Source organism: Schistocerca gregaria, chromosome 6 (genome assembly GCF_023897955.1).
Source record: "Schistocerca gregaria isolate iqSchGreg1 chromosome 6, iqSchGreg1.2, whole genome shotgun sequence".
Classification (NCBI taxonomy): domain Eukaryota; kingdom Metazoa; phylum Arthropoda; class Insecta; order Orthoptera; family Acrididae; genus Schistocerca; species Schistocerca gregaria.
This window is the reverse complement of record NC_064925.1, coordinates 124,369,936-124,395,737: the sequence shown is the minus strand read 5'-3', so window position 1 is coordinate 124,395,737 and position 25,802 is coordinate 124,369,936. Positions and strand designations below refer to the sequence as shown.

At 43.5% G+C, this 25,802-nt stretch overlaps 1 protein-coding gene across 1 annotated transcript in view; it reads left to right on the top strand.

Annotated features, from left to right (window-relative positions):
- LOC126278143 (facilitated trehalose transporter Tret1-like) overlaps positions 1-23,657 on the top strand; it is a 52,227-nt gene extending 28,570 nt beyond the window's left edge. Inside the window, exons 4-5 of the mRNA XM_049978034.1 lie at positions 12,293-12,610; positions 20,942-23,657. Of these exons, the coding sequence (XP_049833991.1) occupies positions 12,293-12,610; positions 20,942-21,442 (819 nt within the window). The 3' untranslated portion in view covers positions 21,443-23,657. The remainder of the gene's footprint in view (positions 1-12,292; positions 12,611-20,941) is intronic.
- The last annotated feature ends 2,145 nt before the right edge of the window (positions 23,658-25,802 follow it).

Here is a 25,802-nt window from a genome sequence, read left to right as displayed (position 1 = left end):
ACCGACGAAGGACGAGAACACATGAAACAGACTGGCACTGGCAAAAAGGGCATTCCTGGCCAAGAGTAGTCTACTGGTATCAAGCATAGGCCTTAATTTGAGGAAGAGCTGTATGAGAATATACATTTGCATTGTGTGGTAGTCAAACATGGACTGTGGGCAAACCAGAGCATTTGAGATGTGGTGCTACAGAAGAATGTTGAAAATTAGGCACAGCAATGAGGCAAGGAACGAGGAGGTACACCGAAAAATCAGCGAGGAAAGGAAGACATGGAAGACGTTGACAAGAAGAAGGGACAGGGTGGTAGGACATCTGTTAAGAGATCATGCACGGTAAACTGTTAGAATATTACGGAGATTAAAAGTGATGTAGTGTACGATCTCTGACAGTTGGTAGCAACGGAGTATTAAGGGGATTTTAGGACTTTAGTGCTAGATTGGAACTTTACGGACATATAGACGACAGAAACTCAAATTATCTGCTGAAACGAGTGAATTCAGGGGTACCGGTATTCAGATATTAACATGTGGACTTTTGAAAGTGTCGTGTGCCGTTAGTTGCTAATCTGGACGTAGAGCGCGTGCATATGGGCTTTCGTGGACTATTTAGATTCTTCCAGGCTAGGAACCTTTTAAATAGGCCATCATCCATCACCACTACAATCATTGAATATAGAGTGAAAGTAAAATACAGGACTGTCGTACTTATTTCATTTACCTGGTACTAATCAGTGAAGGTTTTACGGAACCAAAGCTATTCAGCAGTAAGTCAGCACCATCTAGCGGAATGCGTAGGCATTAACTAACACGCTAAATGAAGTGAATGTCTATGTGTTTTACGGACTGCTTAATATGAACTTTTTTGACTCTTTGACGTCCCCCACTCCCTCCGAAAGGTGGCGCAGTCTGTCTTAATCATACAAGGGGAGAGTTTTAGCCGGGCAAATTACTAAATAAAAGCGATATTTACAAGGCTCGCAGTAATAGCAAAACACAAGGCCCGGACCTCATCGGAGGGTCGTCGCTGTCACGTCGGGAAGTAAAGCCGGAAAACCTACCGACGATACGTATCTACGAGCAGACGTCGACGTGGAGTACCTAAAATGGGAACCACAAGAGAGTTGGGGATGCTTCAGTCAGGTACCTCCGTGGTACTAGAGGGAGCTATAAAGAGGAGTAAAAATTGTTGGGGAAGACAGAGATTGGAATACATCCAGCAAATAACTGAGGACCTTATCAGGATGTAAAGTAAAAGGCTAGATTATTCTGAGGCTTTTTCCAAATTCGAATTCACATCTGCGCCTGCCGTCCGAGAACAGCTAGTAGATTCCTTGTAACATTCTATGTTCTCGCACCATTGATCAGATACTAGCAGCAGCCAGACTAGGGAATACCGTCCCATGTATACGCTGCCATAAACACCACAACAAAAATTGCTGCGTTTGGAGTGGTGCTGTGATCGGCTGACGAATGGCGTTGCATTGTTTCGCACTGTCCCGACATGCATCGTTAGCCATAATGGCGGCATCTTTGGCAGAGGTCTCATACTTACAAGACGCCGACGGCCCTGCCACCCCTTCAGATCACCGAAGTTAAGGGCTGTCGGGCTGGGCTAGCACTTGGATGGGTGACCATACGGTCTGCCGAGCGCTGTTGACAAGCAGGGTGCACTCAGCACTTGTGAGGCAAGCTGAGGAGCTACTTGATTGGACCACTTACTACAGTTGTAGCCAGGTTGCCTCAGAAGAGTACACAATGACTTTGTGACATTCTGCCCAGCCGAATCAATGCATACTTCCAGGCCAGAGGGTGTGCGAGGTCACACTAATAACTAGGCTCGTAGTGCCAAGTTCATTCTCAATTTGACTCGATTTTGTAATAATTCGAAGAACGTCACATATCGTCTCAACCCGTGAAGTTTCATTTCGTTCTCCCCCCTCCCCCCTTCCTGTACAGGATGCTTGACTTTTTTTCAGGCAGAGTATTTATTCTAGCGGATACTTTGAATTAATACTACAACCAGCCGCTAAAGACGATAATATTTTAATAATTAGCTTTAGAGCCACTGAAGACTCATCTTCAAATGTTTGGCCGTTACAGATACTTCTCATCTTGAACGAGGCGCTAGTAAATAGTGTAGAAGCCAATCAAGTGAAGTTCAGCAGGATTTCAAATCGTCACGATTGATCCTCTAAAGATCCTGATTCGTATCAGGCATATTTCAGTACATTGGTAAGCCTTAGCGGAGAGAATTAATATATACTGTGAATACGGCCTAATTGTATTGTTTCTCAAGTGGAGACTGACATCATAATGATTCAACAGAAAGTTTTCTCATAAATTTCTTCCTACACCGAACGCTGTACACGTCCAACGACTGTACCTGTGGCGTCGAAGCCTTTGGGATCAGCGGCTGAATAAGTTTCCTGTCCTAAGGATGATGCTCTGAAGGGTCTTTCACACTGACCACCGTAATAATCTAACAATAACAGAGATATTTCTCCTTCACTGGGAAAGAAAGCATCTTACAAATATCTTTCGACCTGTTCAGACAGTCGTTTACCAGACTTGGGTGTTGTCATAAGAATATTTGGACCTTCAAAAGGAGATTCTCGAATGATCGGTACAAATTCACCAGTAGTTTCTTTTAAAACTGTGAAAAGGCGGGTGGTCAAATAAAAAAAGAGTTGACGCCGTATCCAAGGACAAGAAACATCCGCTGATCCCACAGGTCTCGATGGCACAGATCCAGCCGTGGAAGTATACTGCTTTCGATGTTGGAAGAACTTTGCGAAATAATTTTCAGACCTAGTTTTGTTGAATGATTATGACGTCAATCTCCATTTGAGATACAGTACAATCAAGCTGCAATCACTAGTACGTAATCAGTTCTCTTCGTCAAGGCTTACCAATGTACTGACATATGCCTGATCCAAATCAAGATATTCAGAGGTTCACCTGTGACAATTCGAAATCCTGGTGAATTTTGTTCTAATTTCCTTCTCCGTCGTGAGTATTACGTGAAGAAATTTCGTTCGTTTTATGTGTATGGTGCAAAAAAGTGTTATGTTTTAAGCATTTCCTTACAGATTAACATTATTATATTTTGAAAACTAAATAACAAAAAAGCCACGAATGTAAGACGTAAAATAACATTTTAAAACGCAAAACAAATATAAGTAAAATAAATAATTAGAATATTAATGAATGTTTAGATATTTTAATGAGGTATGTTGAAAATACTCAGTGCGTTGAGTACAGTTTATATGACAAAAATGATGTTTCAGGAAACAGCTTTATTACAGAGGAAGCTTCTTTTATTTATGTCCGAACAACAGTTTTCGTTTGTCAAGACAAATTAATAGTGGTGGCGTATTTTATCTCTGTGGTTAATTGTACTGTTCCATTAGCTCGTGCTGGTACGTCTGTATTAGGTATCCCACTTAAATTCTTTGCAGATAAATTGATTGCCCTGAACAAGGGTTAATCAACGACACCTTATTAGTCACAGTCTAATTAATATTAATAAAAGTATAAATTTTATAATACCCAGAGCACTTCAAATGGCATCATTTCTTAATTAGTTGTTCCAAAGCAAAGACTTTTGTCGTCAGTACTTGTGTCCTTTTACGCTCTTCACGTCTGTCTATTGTTCATTTTATCTGTCCTGTACAGCTACATAGTCTCTCACTATGAATATTCTCCATCATCCACCACACTCTGCCGAGCTCAGAACGGAAGCCATTTCCTGCCTCCAGAAAACTGAAGGATTTCCCCTGACAGTTCTCCTATTGTGTGCCTTCGCACCGCAGCCTCAAGCCGGTTTACTCAGGACTAACACCGAAATGACGTCCAACTCGATGCAACGTGGGCAGTCGACAACTTTGAAAAAACCATACTGATTTCCAGTATTTTGTTGTTTTAGCATTATAACTTGTATGTTATGGTAGGATGCTGTTTCAAGGCAACGGCACATTGTAGATTTATCACAGACGCGTCACCCTTCGTATAATTTCTTTTAATTGAATATTAGTTATTTTGGATCGGCGGTAACAGCCTTCAGGAGATCCTAAGATGAATTATAGTATCGTTGAGAATTCTGTCAGTTCGTCGTCATTTTGTGATCAGAGACACAAAGTTACGAAGGCGAAGATAGAAGGTTCGCGTTCTGTTTTCCCCCATTTTCACGTTTGTAACAGATCCTGTGTTATTCTTATAAATCAAGACAAGGAGAATTTAAAGACATTAGTTGCCAGTGCGCAATGATTTATAATAATGCACGTTAAGAATTTGTGCCAGGCTGGGATTCGAACCCGGGTCTCCTACTTACTAAACTCATGAGCTGACCGGTACACCATCAGAGCACGGTGGTTACCACAGCTGCGCTAACTATCCTAACACGACCTGCCTCGTGATAAGTGGGTGTTTGTGTTGTCCTCATCATTTCATCATCATTCATGAAAAATGGCGAGATTGGACTGAGTAAAAGTTGGGAATTCGTACGGGCGCTGATAACCGCGCAGTTGAGCGCCCCAAAATCCAAACATCATCATCATATCCTAGCGCGCCTCCCATCATACCCAAATTCCCAACTTCTACTGATGTAGTGCCCTTGATCATTAGCCACATCACTCATGTTATCTCTCCGATTCCCGTAAATGTTCGAGCTTTGTGTGCATCTGCACTGAAGGTATCATTCACCGTCATCATCTTCACTATATATGTGGTGTTTGTTCTTTCAGACACCACACTACACTATGTGCTCAAAAGTATCCAAACACCCCAAAAAATACATTTTTCACATTAGGCGCATTGTGCCACCTACTGCTAGGTACTCTATATCAGAGACCTCATTAGTCATTAGATATTGTGAGACAGCAGAATGGGGCGCTCCGCGAAACTCATGGACTTCGAACGTGGTCAGCTGACGGTGTCACTTGTGTTATACGTCTGTACGCGATATTTCCACACTCCTAAACATCCCCCCTCCACTGTTTCCGCTGTGATAGTGAAGTGCAAACGTGAAACGACACATACAGACCGACCTCGTCTGTTGACTGAAAGAGACCACCGGCAGTTGAAGAGGGTCGTAATGTGTAATAGGTAGATATCTATCCAGATCAGGAATTCCAGACTGCAAGTACTGTGACAGGCGGGATGTGAGAAAACTTAGATTTCTTGGTCGAGCGACTGTTCATAAGCCATACATCACGCCAGTAAATGCCAAACGACGCCTCGCTTGGTGTAAGGAGCGTAAACACTGGACGATTGAACAGTGGAAAAACTTTCTGTGGAGTGACGAATCACGGTACACAATGTGGCGATCCAATGGCAGGGTGTGGGTATGGCGAATATCCGCTGAACGTCATCTGCCAGCGTGTGTAGTGCCAACAGTAAAATTTGGAGGCGGTAGTGTTATGGTGTGGTAGTGTTTCTCTTGGAGGGGGCTTGCACCATTGTTGTTTTGCGTGGCACTATCGCAGTAAAGGACTACATTGATGTTTGAAGCAACTTCTTGCTACCCACTGTTGAAGAGCAATTCAGGGATGGCGACTGCGTCTTCCAGCACGATCGAGCACCTGTTCATAATGCACGGCCTGTGGTGGAGTAGTTGCACGACAATAACATTCTTGCAATGGGCTGGTCTGCACACAGTCCTGACCTGAATAATATAGAACACCTTTGGGATGTTTTGCAACGCCGACTTCGTGTCAAGCCTCTCAGACCGACATGGATACCTCTCCTCAGTGCAGTACTGCGTGAAGAATTGGCTGCCTTTCCCCAAGAAACCTTCCAGCACCTGACTGAATGTATGCCTGCGAGAGTGGAAGCTGTCATCACAGCTAACGGTGGGCCAACACCATAATGAATTCCAGCATTACGGATGGAGGGCGCCACGAACTTGTAAGTCATTTTCAGCCAGGTGTCCGGATACTTTTGATCACATAGTGTACATCAGTAGAGTGTGATATAAGTCGAGAATTTTGGACTGATGGGATGTGTGATAGGGCTGTCCGTGCGGTTGTGGCTACCATTGTGCTCAGGTAGCACAGTGTTCAGCGTTTCAGCCTAGTAAGCTGGAGGCGTGGGTATGAATCCCGGTGCAGCACAAATTTTCCACTTGCCTCATTGATATTAATCAATGCCCACCGGTAGCTAATGTCTTTAATTTCTATGTGTGTTGATTCATAATTGGTGCAGGATTAAAATTGCGTCTGTTCTTTTAGAAATGTCCGAAAAAACAAACAGCACGTATATTCTTGTAAATAAAATACAAGAAGTTTCTGCAATATTAGACGTTACTAGCATGTAAGACGGCACTTGCTCAGGATGGAGTTTCTTCGATTTTGTGACTTCTGTCTGATTAAAGGAAAAGAAATCCACTACTGTACAGTTACGCTTTTGATGACAAATAGCTGGACACAGCGTCTGCCGTAAAATATCAAGGCGTAACGATCCAGAGCGACCTTAAGTAGAATGACCATATAAAACAGATAGTGGCAAAAGTAGACTCAGATTCATCGGGAAAATCTTAAGGAATTGTAACTCATCCACGAAAGAAGTTGCTAATAAGGCGCTTGTTCGCCCGATTCTTGAATATTGTTCATCTATCTGGGATCCCTATCTGATAGGACAGAAACAGGAGATAGAGAAGATCCAACAAAGAGCGGCTCGTTTCGTCTCTGGATCGTTTAGCTGGTGAGAGAGCGTTACGGATATACTGAACAAAGTCTTCTGCCAGGCGTTACAAGAGAGGCGCTGTGCACCACGGAGAGATTTACTATTGAAATTTCGGGACAGCACTTTTCAGTAGGAGTCGGACAACATATTATTCACCCACACATACATCTCGCGTATTGACCGCGAGGAGAAAATTCTAGAAATTAGAGTCAGTACAGAGGCTTACCGACAGTCATTCTTCCCACGCTCTATTCCCGAGTGGAACAGGGTTGGAGGAATCAGGTAGTGGTACCGAAAGTACCCTCCGCCACACACCATTAGGTGGCTTGCGGAGTACGATGTAACTGTAGGTTAAAAACGCAGGGTGAATTTACTGTGAGAGAAACGACCGGCAATGATATTTATATTTATCGCTTTTCACAAATATTTGGCTGTTCATTTCCGAATATGTTGCAGCTTCCAAGGGTGTGGTTAGACAGAAACCTAACTGGACAGCTAAACTTGCTGCGACTGAAACAAGCATCAATGACATTTATGTTCTTCGTTGTCACAAAAATTTAGCTATTTTCATGCGAATATGTTGCGATTTTCGAGGGCTAGCTCTGACACGGGAGAAGCTGGTGTCAGTGTCACGTTCGGCTTACTCAAAATGCGCTGATGAATACGCACACGCCGGTTTGACGTCAGTTCCGAGTTAGCCGAGTGTATCACGAACTCTGTCTCAACTCCACTGGGTCCACGCGCCAGTCTTCGGCTTACTAGGATTGACCACCTCTGTACCGAAACGGCATGCGCCAGAATCTGTCAGCTTACGTTGAGACCTAACAGCCATGGAACAGTTACTCAGCAGAATCTCTGCAATGATTGTCATGGTCTCATCTCCTCTACGTAAAGTATATTTGACAGTATGTATTGCTAGCGAACCCAGCAATACTTCGCAGTTGCTAAATATGTATAGGAATTGGATGTACGTCCTAAATTCCGTCTTCCACCCTCCCTTTGTCCAACTCCTCCTGCCCTCTTCTCTATGCATCTCCTCATCTCCCTCTCTCCGTTCATTGCCTCTTTCCTGTCGGCTCGCCCCCTCTTTCTCGGACTTGGAGCCTTGTTTGTTGGTGTTGCAAAAGAAACTTTGATGGGAAACTGAAGCCTCTTAAAATGAATTGGTAAATTGGCTGGGATAATTGGCATATGCGGTATGAGAGATATGTCTTCCGGTTCTGCAACTATCAGGACAGTAGCTTCAATGACAGTATATCGCATGGTTTTAATCTGCGGATTGGAAGGATTAAAGAGTTTCGGACGCTTCAGATCCTGTAGTAGTAGAAGTAGTAGTACCAGTAGTAATCTAATTATAAGGCGATGAGACATAAATAAAACTTTCTTGCTTTGTATTAAAACCGATTGTTTAGAATAAAACGAAACAGCACGTACCTGCGTACGCAAATTTTGTTTGACACTGTATGTGAGAAGAAAGAATATATATGTGAGAAACAATTTTTCTAATGGTTTAAATGCCCTTATATCACAGTTGAAATTGACTGTGAGGAAGAAAACTAAAATACACATTTTCATAGCAAAACATTTTTTCTCGCAATCGTAGTTAGCAGAAGAAAGAACGCAGTATTGTTTAAAGAAACTGACTGACTGTCTGAATGTTAATCATTGTGAAAAAACTTGAAGTAAATCGATCAAAAACTTTAGGAGATTTTTGCTGACGTATATATATATATATATATATATATATATATATATATATATATATATATATATACGTATTACATATACTTAAAAATGTATAGTCTATGGTCGTCAAAATTTTCGAGGAAACTGCAGTGCTGGCAGCAGTGATACATCGTTTATGTCATATGTAATTGAAGTTGTCTTTCGACGCACATGGTAATAAACGAACGGCATGCTTACTACATTCCCATAAACTATGAGCACGTCTGCTTTTTTCAGATTGGGAAATACCTTCTTCGAAGCACGTCCTATTATGTCCAGTATCACACAATAAGTGACATGTGCGTCGGAATGCAATTGCAGTGTACACACAACAAAATGTAAACAAGTTAACATCGTCGCCCTTGATGCCTCAAAACATGTCCTACCAACCGATCCCTTCCTCTATTCAAGTTGTGCCACAAACTCCTCTTCTCCCCAATTCTATTCAATACCTCCTCTATAGTTATGTGATCTACTCATATAATCTTCAGCATTCTTCTGTAACACCACATTTCGAAAGCTTCTATTCTCTTCTTGTCCAAATTATTTATCGTCCATTTTTCACTTCCATACACGGCTACACTCCACACGAATACTTTCACAAATGACTTCCTGACACTTAAATCTATACTCAATATTAACAAATTTCTCTTTTTCAGAAACGCTTTGCTTGCCATCGCCAGTATACATCTTATATCCTCTCTACTTCTACCATCATCAGTTATTTTGCTCTCCAAATAACAAAACTCCTTTACTACTTTAAGTGTCTCATTTCCTAATCTAATTCCCTTAGTATCAGTCGGCTTAATTAGGCTATAGTCCATTATCGTCGTTTTTCTTTTGTTGATGTTCATCTTATATCCTCCCTTCAAAACACTATCCATTCCATTCAACTGCTCTTCCAAGTCCTTTGCTGTCTCTGACAGAATTACAATGTCATCGGCGAACATCAAAGTTTTTATTTCTCACAGATATTTATGTAATATATATGTAGTCTATGCCCGTCCGAACATTTAGTATAAAATTGTGTAAAGATTTTGAAGTAAATTTGTTGACTGTTTTGAAAAACTGGACTTTTGTCAACGTCTCAAAGTCTGTGTACTAGCTACATACCTGCACCCTTGCCTACAATTCAATTCCGTGAAACCCGCTTATCGGTAGTGGCTTCCATGTCCCTGTCCGATTGTTTATTAGAAAGGGGTATAAAATCTGAAATAAATTGGTGAAGAACTTCCAACATTTTCTCTAACGATGTTTCCCCTATATATATTACACCTATATTTATATACTGCAAATATTTTTAAAAAATATGTAGTCTCTGTCCGTCAGAACATTTAGTACAGTATTGTGTAAAAATCTGAAGTAATTGGTCCAGAACGTTTCAAGATTTTTGGTAACAACGTTAAAGAACGCCTTTCCTTTTGAAGCACTATAGATATACGAGGCGTGTTTTTTAAGTAAGTACCGTTTTGAAATTTAAAAAGAAACGTGCAAAGATATCATAATAATTTTAGTTTTACATGGAAGACTGTACCTTAATCTACGCACTGACGCCATTACAGTCTGATTCTTCCTTGTTTACGTTGTGTACTGAATGTTTAAGATGCCTCCGATAATCCTGAGTCCCGCCGACTGTGAGGTACGGGCTGTTATAAGATTTATTAGTGCTAAAGGCCTGAAAGCGATCGATATTCATCGTGAGATCTGTGCACTTACGGAGAAAACATTATGAGTGATGGAAGGTAAGAAAGTTGGTGAGAGCATTTAAAGATGGCCGCACAGATGTGCATGATGAACTACGGAGTGGGCGTCCTTCGGTCGTTAATGAAAGTTTTCTGCATGTAGTGGACAATAATGTGAGAGAAAACAGACGCTTTACGATTTCCTCCTTGCGGGATGACTTTCCTAATGTTTCTCTTGGTGTTTTGTAGGGCATTGTGACCGAGCACTTGAATTACCTTAAATTGGGCGCACGTTGAGTACCGAAAATGTTGACGGATGTGCACAAAACCAAACGTTTAGACAGTGCATTGACTATCCTTGAGCGGTACCACAACGACGCTGATGTTTTCTCAAGCCAAACTGTTAGGGGCGATGAAACATGGGTGGCCTACGTTACACCAGAATCAAAGCAACAGTCCATGGAAGTTGAGCAAGGGCACAGTTTTGCTGCGAGACAATGCCCGTCCGCATGTGGCGAATCAGACCAAAGATCTCATCACATCTTTTCGATGGGTAACTCTAGATCATCCTCCGTACAGCCCCGATCTTGCGCCCAGTGACTACCATCTGTTCCTTCACTTGAAGAAACATCTGGGTGGTCAGTGTCTTGAAGACGATGACGAAGTCAAAACAGTGGTGATGCAGCGGTTAACAAGTCAGGCGGCAGACTTCTATGAGGAGGGTATTCAAAAACTGGTACAACGTTATGACAAGTGCCTCAGTGTTGACGGAAATTATGTAGAAAAGTAGATTAAGGGACAGGCTTTCATGTAAAAATAAAATTATTGAGATATGTTAGCACGTCTTTCTTTTAATTTCAAAACGGTACTTACTTAAAAAAAACACGCCTCGTATTATGTATATTAAAGTATGTGTGACCTGTTGTTGTTGTTGTTGTCCTCAGTCCTGAGACTGGTTTGATACAGCTCTCAATGCTACTCTATCCTGTGCAAGCTTCTACATCTCCCAGTACCTACTGCAACCTACATACTTCTGAATCTGCTTAGTGTACTCATCTCTCGGTCTCCCTCTACGATTTTTACCCTCCACGCTGCCCTCCAAAACTAAATTTGTGATCCCTTGATGCCTCAAAACATGTCCTACCAACCGATCCCTTCTTCTAGTCAAGTTGTGCCACAAACTTCTCTTCTCCCCAATCCTATTCAATACCTCCTCATTAGGTTCGTGATCTATCCACCTTATCTTCAGTATTCTTCTGTAGCACCACATTTCGAAAGCTTCTATTCTCTTCTTGTCCAAACTAGTTATCGTCCATGTTTCACTTCCATACATGGCTACGCTCCAAACAAATACTTTCAGAAACGACTTGCTGATACATAAATCTATATTCGATGTTAACAAATTTCTCTTGTTCAGAAACGCTTTGCTTGCCATTGCCAGTCTACATTTTATATCCTCTCTACTTCGGCCATCAACAGTTACTTTACTTCCTAAATAGCAAAACTCCTTTACTACTTTAAGTGTCTCATTTCCTAATCTAATTCCCTCAGCATCACCCGATTTAATTTGACTACATTCCATTATCCTCGTTTTGCTTTTGTTGATGTGCATTTTATATCCTCCTTTCAAAACCCTATCCATTCCGTTCAACTGCCCGTCTAAGTCCTTTGCTGTCTCTGACCGGATTACAATGTCATCGGCAAACCTCAAAGTTTTTACTTCTTCTCCATGAATTTTAATACCTACTCCAAATTTTTCTTTTGTTTCCTTCACTGCTTGCTCAATATACAGATTGAATAACATCGGGGAGAGGCTACAACCGTGTCTCACTCCTTTCCCAACCACTGCTTCCCTTTCATGCCCCTCGACTCTTATGACTGCCATCTGGTTTCTGTACAAATTGTAAATAGCCTTTCGCTCCCTGTATTTTACCCCTGCCACCTTTAGAATTTGAAAAAGAATATTCCAGTCAACATTGTGTGACCTATGTCGGTCCAAATGTTTAGTAGAGTATCCTGTAAAAATTTGAAGAAAAGTGGTCAAGAAATTTTTCGGGATTCTTGGTAATGATGTTAAGTAACGACTTGTCCTTATAATTATAGGTTACGTTTTTAGGAAGTTCCGGAACACTGTTCTTTAGTACCGTACGTCACACCTTCTGAGAAGAGCCTAAGTTAAGACAGTAATGTCAACAACTCGGCAGTCGCTGCGGTGGCTGCGGCGCGGCATCACGGAGGATCAGCTGGAGCACGAGATGGCGCTGATCGAGGCCTCCCTGGGGCGGCACAAGGCCAAGGCGGGGGCGGACGCGGGGGCGGATACGGGGGCGGAGCGACCGGCGCTGGAGCGGCAGGCGTGCTCGCGGGCCGCCGTCGTCGGGCTGTGCCTCATCGTCATGGTCGCCGTCAACCAGCAGCTGTGCGGCCTCTTCGCCGTCATCAACTACGCCGTCTTCATCTTCGAGGAAGGGGGCAACGCACTGTCTCCGGAGCTCGCCACAATCATCATGGGCGTTCTACAGGTAACGTGCAGCGTGGAGGCCACACCGATGCGAAGTACTTTATTTATAGACCCAAAAAATAGTGTCATCAAAGACTTGTCATCGTCAGTTATTTAAATTATATTCCAGCGTAACAGCAAACACTTACACTGCTGGGCATTAAAATTTCTACACCAAGAAGAAATGCAGATGATAAACGGGTATTCATTGGAGAAATATATTACACTACAACTGACATGTGATTACATTTTCACGCATTTTGGGTGCATAGATCCTGAGAAATCAGTACCCAGAACAACCACCTCTAGCTATAATAACGGCCTTGATACGCTTGGGCATTGAGTCAAACAGAGCTTGGATGACGTGTACAGGAACAGCTGCCCATGCAGCTTCAACACGATAACACAGTTCATCAAGAGTAGTGACTGTCGTATTGTGACGACCCAGTTGCTCGGCCACCATTGACCAGACGTTTCCAATTGGTGAGAGATCTGGAGAATGTGCTGGCCAGGGCAGCAGTCGAACATATTCAGTATCCATAAAGGCCCGTACAGGACGTGCAGCATGCGTTCGTGCATTATCCTGCTGAAATGTAGGGTTTCGCAGAGATCGAATGAAGGGTAGAGCCACGGGTCGTAACACATCTGAAATGTAACGTCCACTGTTCAAAGTGCCGTCAATGCGAACAAGATGTGACCGAGACGTGTAACCAATGGCAGCCCATACCATCACGCCGGGTGATACGACAGTATGGCGATGACCAATACACGCATCCAACGTGTGTTCACCGTGATGTCGCCAAACAAGCATGCCACCATCATGATGCTGTAAACAAAACCTGGATTCATCCGAAAAAATAACGTTTTACCGTTCGTGCACCCACGTTCGTCGTTGAGTACACCATCGCAGGCGCTCCTGTCTGTGATGCAGCGTCAAGTGTAACAGCACCCATGGTCTCCGAGCTGATAGTCCATGCTGCTGAAACCTTCGTCGAACTGTTCGTGCAGATGGTTGTTGTCTTGGAAAAGTCCCCATCTGTTGACTCAGGGATCGTTTCGTTACAACCATGCGGATAAGATGCCTGTCATCTCGACTGCAAGTGATATGAGGCCGTTGGGATCCAGCACGGCGTTTCGTATTACCCTCCTGAACCCACCGATTCCATATTCTGCTAACAGTCATTGAATCTCGAACAACGAGAGCAGCAATGTCGCGATACGATAAACCGCAATCGCGATAGGCTACAATCCGACCTTTATCAAAGTCGGAAACGTGATGGTACGCATTTCTCCTCCTTACACGAGGCATAACAACAACGTTTCACCAGGCAACGCTGGTCAACTGCTGTTTGTATATGAGAAATGGGTTGGAAACTTTCCTCATGTCAGCACGTTGTAAGTGTCGCCACCGGCTCCAACCTTGTGTGAATGCTCTGAAAAGCCAATCATTTGTATATCTTCTTCCTGTCGGTTAAATTTCGCGTCTGTAGCACGTCATATTCGTGGTGTAGGAATTTTAAAGGCCAGTAGTGTATTTTCTTGACATTTTAAATCGTACAACGTGGCATGAACTTAAGTATAATAAAGGCAACAGTTTCCACTGTGTGTGGCATAGACTACTAGGAGCTCCAGAGGAAACAAACGCTGTCTTCCTCACCTAGTGCAGTCACTATCCCTGTGTCTTGTACTTTATACTTAACGTCTACAAGGGTGTAAAAGACCCTCCGAAGTAACAAACTTGTAAATGATTCGGTTAAATCAAATATAAGTGCTTTATTCATAATTATAGATTCTGCGGTAACCTCCTCGATCCTTACCCTACCAGGCCACTTAACTTTCAACATTAAACTGTAGAATCACATCTCACATACTCCTCTTCTGCTCCAATTTTCCGATAGTTCATGTCCTACCATACATTGCTGTGTCCCAAACGTACGTTCCGAAAACTTTCTTCCTCAAATTAAGACATTTGTTTGAGGCTAGTAGCTTTGTCTTAACAAGGGATGCCCTTTTTACCAGTGCTAGTCTGCTTTCTGTGTCTTCCTCGCTCCGTCCGTCATGTGTTATTTTCCTGCCTAGGTAGCAGAATTTCGCTTGATTTCATTTACTTCGTGATCACCAATTCTGATGTTAAGTTTCTCGCTGTTCTCATTTCTGCTACTTATCGTTACTCTCGTCTTTCTTCGATTTGTTCTCGGACCGTATTCTGTACTCATTCGAATATTCATTCCATTCAACAGATCCTGTAATTCGTCTCCACTTTCACTGAGGATAGCAATGTCGTCAGCAAATCTTATCATTCACATCCCTTCACCCTGAATTTTAATCGCAATCTTAAACCTTTCCCGTCTTGGGTCTTATAAATACTGAATGTTACCCAGCCCTCCCTAAAGCTTACTCCTATTTTACTCATAATTTCTAACATATTACATCATTTTACACAGTCGAACGCTTTATCCACGTCGTCGAAACCTGTCAGTTTTAATTTTCCTTCCGTCTTACTTCCCTTATCAACCACAATGTAAGAGCCGCGTGCGGTAGCCACTCGGTCTAAGGCGTCTTGTCACGGTCCGTGCGGCTCCCCTTATCGGAGGTTCGAGTCCTCCCTCGGGCATGGGTGTGTGTGTTGTCCATAGCGGAAGTTAGTTTAAGTAGTGTGTAGGCTTAGGGACCGATGACCTCAACAGCTTGGTCCCATAAGACCTTACCACAAATTTACAGAATTTTCCACAATGTGAGAGATGTCTGTCTCGTGGCTTTACCATTCCTAAAACCATCTGATAGACCCTCAATTTTCTTTCCCATTCTTTTGTTGTTATTATTGTCAGCAACATGGATGCACGAGCTGTTAAGCTGATAGTTGGATAATTCTCCCACGGATCGTCGTTTAACGGATACTCACTTTCTTTTCCTTTCTTCTCTATATTATTTTTTGGCTATTTGGATGTATGGCTGTTAAGCTGATTGTGCGATAATTCATAATTCTCGCAGCTGTCAGCTCTTGCTATATTTGGACCTGTCTGGATGATGTTTTTTTCCGAAAGTGTGATGGTATATTGCCAGTCTCATACATTATACACACCTACCTGAATAGCCGTTTTGTTGCCACTTTCCTCAATGATTTTAGATATTCCCATGGAATTTTGTCTATTTTTTCTGCCTTATTTGATCTTAGATTTTGCAAAGCTCTTTTCAATTCTATCTATCGCCTACTTCTTTTCTGTCGACTCCTATCTCTTCTCCTATCACGTCATCAGATATGTTCTCCACCTCATACAGCTCTTTAATGTACATTTTCGATCTATCGGCTATCTTCCTTGCATTTAACCAAGGAATCCCCATAGCGCTCTTAATGTTACCGCCCTTTATTTTAATTTCAACGAAAGTTGTTTCGACTTTTATATACGCTGTCTCAGTCCTTCCGACACAGATTTCTTTTCCAATTTCTTCATATTTCTCATACACCCATTTCGCCATAGCTTCCCTGCACTTCCCATTTATTTCATTCCTAAGTGACTTTTATTTCATTATTTCTGAATTGCCCTGAACACTTTTTTTGCTTCCTCTTTTCGTCGATCAACTAAAGTATTTCCTCTGTGACCCATGGTTTCTTCGCAGTCTCCTTCCTGGTACCTGTGTTTTTCTTCCCAACTTCTGTGATGTTCTTTTTAGAGATATCCATTCCTCTTCAACAAAACAAGTGTATGCAGACTATCCATAAGTGCGTAAAACAGTTATGTTGGCCACTGATGCATCGTATACAGGGTGAGAAGTATTTAAACCGACAGACTCTGGGAGATTGTAGGGGACATCAGAACAAATATTTTTCCCTAATGTTTTTTTTTTTCCTCTGAGGATTATTTAAACCGGTGGAGGCCGTATTAAGCTCTTCAGTTGTAGGCAACTGCTGTCCACCAGTGTAGTAGTCCATTCTCTATGTTTACTAAAGAAACGATACACCTGGAGTGAGTACACTGATTTGGTTGGTGCGTACTACGTAGCGCACCACAACGGACGAGCTGCACGGCGGGTTTATCAACAATAATATCCTAATTGCCGTATCCCGCATCATTCGACCTTTGCTGCTGTGTACCAACGTCTGCGTGAGACCGGGTCATTTAGCAGATTACCTGGACAGGGACGCCGTCGCACGGTAAGAACGCTGCAATTTGAGGAAGCTGTCTTGCAGCATGTGAAACCTGCAATCAGCACTCGTGCAATTGTACGTAACATGGGGACGAATCAGACAAATTCAAGAACAGTACTTCAAGAGCAATTGTTACGTCCGTTTCACTTACAGCGTGTCCACAACCTGAAACCAGTTGTTTATCCACCCAGAGCACAGTTTTCGCAGTGGTACCTGGAACAGTGTGAAATGCATCCTACATTTCCATCCTCTGTGTTGTTTACCGATGAGGCAACGTTCGGGAATAATGGAGTCTTCAATATGCACAATTCGCATGTTTGGAGTGAGGATAACCCACACGCCACAGTTAATAGCGCTCATCAAGTGCTGTTCTTCGTTAATGTGTGGGTCGGTGTCGTTGGAGACTGTTTAATTGTGCCGTATCTGCTACCTAGGCCATTAAATTGCAGGCACTATTGCAATTTTCTCTCCAGAGCATTGCCAGAATTGCTGGAAGACGTCCCGCTCCCTACAGGACAACGCGCGTGGTTCCAACACGACGGAGCGCCGGCACATTTCGGTCGTCGTGTGCGTCGATTCCTGGACCGACGGTTCCCAGAAAAGTGGATTGGCAGATGTGGTCCTGTACGATGGCCTTCTCGATCCCCAGATACGTCCCCTCAGGACTTTTTGTGTGGGGACAGATGCGCAACCTTGTTCACGCAACTGCTGTTGCATCAGAAGAGGATCTGGTAGCCCGGATAGTAGCAGCAACAGGAACAATTCAGGATACTCCTGGGGTTTTTGCCCGTCAGACAGAACACGATCCGACGGTGTAACCTTTGTTTACGTGTCAAAAAATGGCTCTGAGCTCTATGCGACTTAACTTCTGAGGTCATCAGTCGCCTAGAACTTAGAACTAATTAAACCTAACTAACCTAAGGACATCACACACATCCATGCCCGAGGCAGGATTCGAACCTGCAACCGTAACGGTCGCTCGGTTCCAGACTGTAGCGCCTAGAACCGCACGGCCTTTACTTGTCAATGGAGGCATTTTCGAAAATCTACTGTAATTGAAATTGGTTTGTGTTAATGTGTTGTCTCTTGGTCATAAAAAAATGGAATAGTGTTTGTTGGTTTAATTAATTTGCCACCAGAGGAATCTTCCGCTACCGGTTTAAATACTCCTCAAAGGAAAAGATGACATTAGGGAAAAACATTTGTTTTGGTGTCTCCTACAACCTCCCAGAGTTTGTCTGTTTAAATGTGTATGAAATTTTATGGGACTTAACTGCTAAGGTCATCAGTCCCTAAGCTTACACACTACTAAACCTAAATATCCTAAGGACAAACACACACACACATGCAAGAGGGAGGACTCGAACCTCCTCCGGGACCAGCCGCACAGTCCATGACTGCAGCGCCCAAGACCGCTCGGCTAATCCCGCGCGGCCGTCCGTTTAAATACTTTTCACCCTGTATATGGAGGTGATAAGCCCTTCAGCGTCAACTAAGGCCTGAAGATGGTTCATTGAAGTGCCGAAACTGGTACGTTCATAGTAAATGACACCAAGAGGACGGCTGTAGGTGTTTCATTTTCTTACTGTAGTGAACGGCTCTAGTCCCCCGGACCTCCAGTCTAAAGGATGGACAGACAAGGATGTCTTTGTGTTTTCTGTCGGATTAAAATCGCTCGGAGCACTATGGGACTTAGCAGCTATGGTCATCAGTTCCCTAGAACTTAGAACTACTTAAACCTAACTAACCTAAGGACATCACACAACACCCAGCCATCACGAGGCAGAGAAAATCCCGGACCCCGCCGGGAATCGAACCCAGGAACCCGGGCGTGGGAAGCGAGAACGCTACCGCACGACCACGAGATGCGGGCTCGGATTAAAAGCATCGCACCTTTAAGTTCGTGCTAAATTTTGAGCTTCTGCTAAACTTCGCCAATTTTGGAGATTTTTGCGTTATTTAAACTATGTGTAACACTTCTGGCACTGATTGTAACTGACTTTTCTCTTTTGATGCTAGTCAGTTGTCAGGATGAGCATTACTGCAAAGGGCATTTGATTCTAAAGCTTTATGACAGGATGGAAAACACAAAATAAATTACTTTTTCTTTCTTAACAACATGTGGGCAGGGTGGGTTCTTCCTTGGCTCGGGTATGAGGTAGAATGAAACAGCATTTTTACATAAGATAACTTTTATTGAAGATTTGTACAACGCTTTTCTTACTGGATTGTTCTGGCTGGGTAGAGTGGCAGCTGTGCCGTTTGCGAAGCCTTCTGCTGCGGCAGCGGCGGCGTCTGATTGCGCCTGGCGGTGTGTATCTCGTGTCGCCGTCTCGCCCAGTTGACTGGAGACGCGCATCGTGGTGACCCGTTTCATTATTGAGAATGAAGTCGTGAATCGGATAGTGATACCTCGGATGTGGCGTCCCAGTGTTTCTGTTCTCTAAGCGGCCGCGTGTGTCAGTGTTGTGCGTCGGCCATCCTCACGAGTCACCCGGGTACGTAAAAATCAGTCTTCAAATACCTTTTAGTTCTGTCTACTGGCGGCGAGGCTGCGGCTTGCTATTCCATCACAGCGGTGGATTTGGTGCTTCTGTGTACGATGTAGTCTCTTCCTGCATGACGGTCTTCAGCTCCGAAACTGAACTGAAACTAGTCTTCTTGTCGGGCCCACTGCGTATTTATTCACTTCAGTTCGCTGGAGGTGAACGACTTCACGGTCATTGCCTCTTCTGTCACGTTGAAAAGCTTCTCGAGGAATCTTCTTAACGCCGGCTATTGGCTCTTGGAATTTAGGCGAGGGCCGTTGATCACATGTGACAATTGAGAAACACGTGTGGAGGTCGGGCGATGCCCTTACGGCTAAACCGACAGTTTCCGCTTCTCTCCTGAACATGCTGACTTCAAGCGCCGGCCATTGCCACTGCTGCTTTGTCCGCTGTTTGCCAGTGTGTAATTCTTCTAAACTAAACTAAGTTATCCATTTATTTTCTAATTTCTACTTCACTTCACATTGATTTCACTAATTTATTTACCTATCTTAAGTACCACTCAACATTCCTCCACTCTTCGGAGAAATACGCCCTCGAATTTACCACTCAACATATGGCATACTACTAACAAGGGAACCTCCCCATCGCGACCCCCTCAGATTTAGTTATAAGTTGGCACAATGGATAGGCCTTGTAAAACGGAACACAGATCAATCGGGAAAACAGGAAGAAGTTGTGTGGAACTATGAAAAAAATAAGCAAAACATACAAACTGAGTAGCCCCTGTCCAAAGATAGGCAACATTAAGGATAGTGTGACACCAGGGACGCCGTGGTCCCGTGGTTAGCGTGAGCAGCTGCGGAACTAGAGGTCCTTGGTTCAAGTATTCCCTAGAGTGAAAAGTTTCCTTTCTTTATTTTCGCAAAGTTATGATCTGTCCGTTCGTACACTGACGCCTCTGTTCACTGTAATAAATTTAGTATCTGTGTTTTGCGACCGCACCGCGAAACCTTGTGATTAGTAGACGAAAGGACGTGCCTCTCCAATGGGAACCGAAAGCACTTGATCGCAAGGTCATAGGTCAACCGATTCCTCCACAGGAAAACACGTCTGATATATTCTATGCGACACTGGTGACGGCATGTGTGTCACATGACAGGAATGTGTTGTCGACCCGCCTCACGTGTACACTTGGCGAGTGGGTAAAAAAATTCTTCTGCCTTGACCGATTTAGGTTTCCTTGTGGATGTTTCGATATTTCATTAGGTGTAGCGTCCCCATACGGCGCAGTTACCTCGCATCGGACGGACGGACGGACAGATAAAAATTGTCTGAAAATAAAAAATTAAAACTTCTCACTCGAGGGAAGACTTGAACCAAGGATCTCTCGTGCCGCTGCTGCGCACGCTAGTCACGGGACCACGGCGCTTTTGAGCTCAGACCCTCCTTGATGTTGCCTATCTTACGAATGGACTACTCAGTTTGTATACTTTGCTTATTTTTTTCATAGTTCCACACAACTTCTTCCAGTTTCCTCGATTAATCTGTGTTCAGTTTTTCAAGGCCTATCCACCGTGCCAACTTACGACTAAATCTGAGGGGGGTGAGATGGGGAGGTTCCCTTGTAAGCAAGAAGCACTTTGTACATGAGAAACATACTGACTATGAAGAAGAGTGGTGGTGGCTGTTGTCGCAAGTGTGTGTGTACCCGTAGGTGGCCGGCGGCGCCGTGTCCACCCCGCTGATGGACTACGTCGGCCGACGCACGATATTTTTCGTGACGAACGTGTTCGCCTCGGCGTCGCTGATAGCCCTGGGCGCGTACTTCTACCTGCGGACGGAGACGGCCACGGACGTGTCGTCCGTGGGCTGGCTGCCGGTGCTGTGCCTGTCGCTGTTCGTGATGGTGATGGCCGTGGGCCCCGGCCCGCTGCCCTACGTGCTGGTGATGGAGCTGGTGGCGCCGCGCCTGCGCGGGCTCGCATCGGTGCTCGGCTTCTGCACCATCTGGGGGCTGGCCGCCCTCATGAGCAAGCTCTACCCCTTCATGTCCGACGCCATGGGCGAATACGGCTCCTTCTGGTTCTTCGCGGCCGTCAGCATCGCGTGCACCGTCGTCGGACTGGCGGCGCTGCCTGAGACCAAAGGCCGGCCTCTGGACAGCATCCTCAGGGACCTCAACGGCGGCAGGAGTGTCTTCACCGTCAGCTCCTAGTTCCCACCGGCCGACGGCACGGCGATACGCGAGCGTCTCCGTCAAGCTACGTGTACTGTAGTGCAAATTGCAGTATTTATACAATTCTTTCATAATGAAAGTACCGACATAGGTGTGCTACGCTACCTGACTATGTACGAATCACAGCCATGCACTCTATAATAAACATGCTGAAACGGCTCATTTGTTACCAACGTCAGAAAAGCGTAGCTTAACATCCACGTCTACGTCTATACTCAGCAAACCGCCGTGAGATGCGTGGCAGAGGATACGTCCCATTCTACCAATTATTAGACTCTCTTCCCATTCCACTCTCGTACAGATCGCGGGAAGAATGATTTTTTTTCAGTGCCTTTTGTGTGTGCAGTAATTATTCTAATCTTATCCTAACGATCCCAAAGTGATCCATACGTAGGGAGTTCCAGAAAGAGATTTTCACTCTGCAGCAGAGTGTGCGCTGATATGAAACTTCCTGTCAGATTAAAACAGTGTCTCCGACCGAGACTCGAACTCGGGACCTTTGCCTTTCCCGGGCAAGTGCTCTACTATCTGAGCTACCGAAGCACTACTCACGCCCGCTCCTCACAGAAGTAAGGCTGTGAGGACCGGGCGTGAGTCGTGCTTCGGTAGCTCAGATGGTAGAGCACTTGCCCGCGAAAGGCAAAGGTCCCGAGTTCGAGTCTCCGACGGGCACACAGTTTTAATCTGCTACGAAGTTATGTAGGGAGTTGTAGGAGGGACGCCGATGCACCACATGTTTTTCTTCAAAAATTATTTATTGAACACAATGAAACGTACACACAAGAAAGACTGATATTTCTTCCACAATTTCTATTTTTCCACGTAATCTCCTTCTTCTCCCATGGCCTTCCTCCAGCGGGACACAAGGATGTATATGCTCTGTCGGTACCAAAAACGGTTCAAATGGCTCTGAGCACTATGGGACTTAACTTCTACGGTCATCAGTCCCCTAGAACTTAGAACTACTTAAACCTAACTAACCTAGGGACATCGCACACATCCATGACCGAGGCTGGATTCGAACCTGCGACCGTATCGGTCGCGCGGTTCCAGACTGTAGCGCCTAGAACCGCTCAGCCACTCCCGCCCGCTTACAGACGTCATTTTGAAACATTGCTGCAGCTACGCTATCTGTTGGAGGTAACGAAAATTTTGCACTGGCACTCCGGAAACTTCAAATAATCCTTATATAAAGTTTCGCATTCCTACCATTGTTGCCTGCTGAAAAACAAATGTGGTGCATTACTCTCTGGGCAACCCTCGTAGTATATTCCTAGAGACATCACTAAAGGCGGTTCTCGAAACTGTTGGTATAGTTTACGTCTATCTTCAAGAGTCTTCCAGTTCAGTTCCTTAAGTATCTCTGTGACACTCTCTCATGGATCAAATAAACGTGCGACCATTCTCAAGATACCTTCAATATCCCTCCTATTCCTACTTGGCACGGCTCCCACGAGTATAGCCATATTCTAGAACCGGTAGCACGAGTAATTTGTAAGCGATCTCCTTTATTATAATATGAACATTTAGCTACATGGAACACACAGACACCCATTTCCGAGAAAAAGCTCTTGTAGAATATTGTAGAGTCACGAAAACAGATACATGTAAGAAGTCAGACTAAATTAAGACGTTCCAGTTTCAGCATTCCATTTTCCTACTCCAAGCAATAAGGTATTAAAAATTTTCCTGACCGAACAGCAAACATTTAACACTAGAGTTATCCAAAATGTGGGGACAAACAGTTCAGACAAGAAGCGAAGACACCTGAAAAGTGGAGCTACAGAAGAATGCTGGTGATTAGATGGATAGATGAAGAAGCTAAGGAGGAGGTTCTGAACTGAAGTGGGGGAGAAAAGAAATTTATGGCGCAACTCGACCAAAAACAAGGAAGCCACTTTTCAGTATACTCAATATCGGAACTTAACTAGTCGTACCGAAGGACAAACAACATCCACTCTCTCATACCTCGCTTCTCATATCACGCAGTGCAAAAGAGAACAGATAATTGTACTACTGCGAGAGGTGGTGCACTAGACTCTCCACATCTCTGTATCCGTCTTCAGTACTTACTTTTATAACAAACCTCGAAAATTATTTATTTGCAGCTGCTTGCATGATATGTTCGACCACTGGGAACAAATACGAGCAAAGGTTGAATTATTCATCAAATAAAGATAGCTTTAAAAATTAATTTAGTAAATTTCATTTTCTACGATTTATTACAACTTATTTGTTGGCTCTACGGCTAGAGGTATATTTCTGCTTGCAGGAGAATATTCGTTTTTTTTTGTTTTGTTTAAAGCATTTACTCTGAAATAACTTGTTGCAGACACTTTATCTGTCATATAGCATTTAATTTTCTTCATTATGAGACGTCATAATTTCAGAATTCAAATATGTCTGAAGTTCAGAATACGGCGTGGCATACACAGTGCGACAACTTCCTCTCAGCTACATACGACAATCACTTCTTACAACTACTTATACATGTAGCAACGAAATCCTTTTACGCAACAAAGGAGTCACTTATCGATAACCTTTTCTTTGAAGTTACTCTTAAAGTTTATGATTAACAGTGTTAATGTAAATGTCTTCAATTGCACAATCAAAACTTTTAAGTAAATCTAATATAAGAGAAATAATCAACTTTCTTAAAAATAATGAAATTAAAATCATTTATGTGAGATCCGTGTATGAAAACATATTCAGTACGTAACATAACTAGACGATTTTATTGGAGGGGTTAAAATAATACAGAACGTGAAACTACAGTTTCAAACTTCTCTGCATCCTATAGTAAATTCATGGAGTGCATCAGGTAATCAATTTCTTTTAATTTAACTGCAAGTACAATACGTAGCCAAAGATGAGCTATCGAGCACTTCCATTACACCCTGTACTTCAGTTCTTCATCCAGTCATTCACAGATTTCCCGTGATTTTCCTACATTAAAGACCAACACCAATAGGGCTCCATTAAAGAAAGACACCATCGATTTTCTGTACCTCAGTGCCAAGCTGGGTTTGTGTCAGACTACAAATTCGAAAGTCTGGGATTCAAACATGAGTAGACCAAGAATTTTACAGTTAATTATCGCTTCGTTCACGTTTGCCGATGATCTGTATATGTGCAAAAATCCAAGTTGCACAATGGTTTGGAACCTATGCTTAACTCACCTATAATTAGCTGGGTAAGTCAACTGAGAGGTAAAAATGTTCAAATATATGTGAAATCTTATGGGACTTAACTACTAAGGTCATCAGTTCCTAAGCGTACACACTACTTAACCTAAATTATCCTAAGGACAAACACACACACCCATGCCCGAGGGAGGACTCGAACCTCCCCCGGGACCAGCCGCACAGTCCCTGAATTGAGAGGTAGCAGGAAGGAAAGGGCATACCACTTCCAACAATATCACTACTACTACTACTACTACTACTACTACTACTAAAGCAATGGAGTGTTCAAACACACCCACCAAGCGACGTGGCGCAGTGGTTAGCACACTGGACCCGCATTCGGAAGGACGACTGTTCAAACCCACGTCCGGCAAACCAGATTTACGTTTTCCGTGATTTCCCTAAATCACTCCAGGCAAACGACGGGATGGTTCCTTTGAAACAGCACGGACGATTTCCTTTCCCATCCTTGACAAAATCCCAGCTTGTGCTCCCTCTGTAATGACCTCGATGTCGACGAGACATTAAACCAAAACTTCCTTCCTTCAAGCCAACCTTCCGGTTGGAGAAAGATTTACCTAACTTACCCAATTGAAGCTTGTGATCCAGCTCCAACGACCATGTCTGCGGCTGGAGGCTAATCGCCTTCCGTTTTTCGTAATTGTCTGGAAACACGTATTGGAACAAATACAGTAATTACTGAGCCACTTCTCAATACACTCAGCATCGAAATTGAGACACATGTCGTACAGAAGGAAACACAACATTCACTTTCTCATTATTCGCTTCAGATGTCAAGCAGTGCAAGCACACACAACATACTTCAAAATACATATATGAGGAAACTTTTGTTTATTGAATCATTCTTTGAAATGAGTGGTGTGTGTACAAAATACCATCCAAGATCATCCTTCAGACACTTATTTAAAGAGCTAGAAATCTTCACTGTAGCCTCACAATATATATATATATTCACTTATGAAATGTGTTATTAACAATCCAAACGAATTCAAAAGTAATAGCAGTGTACATGGTTACAACACTAGGAGAAAGGATGATCTTCACTACTCAAGGTTAAATCTAACTTTGGGTCAGAAGGGGGTAAATTATGATACCACAAAAGTCTTTGGTCACTTACCTAATAGCATCAAAAG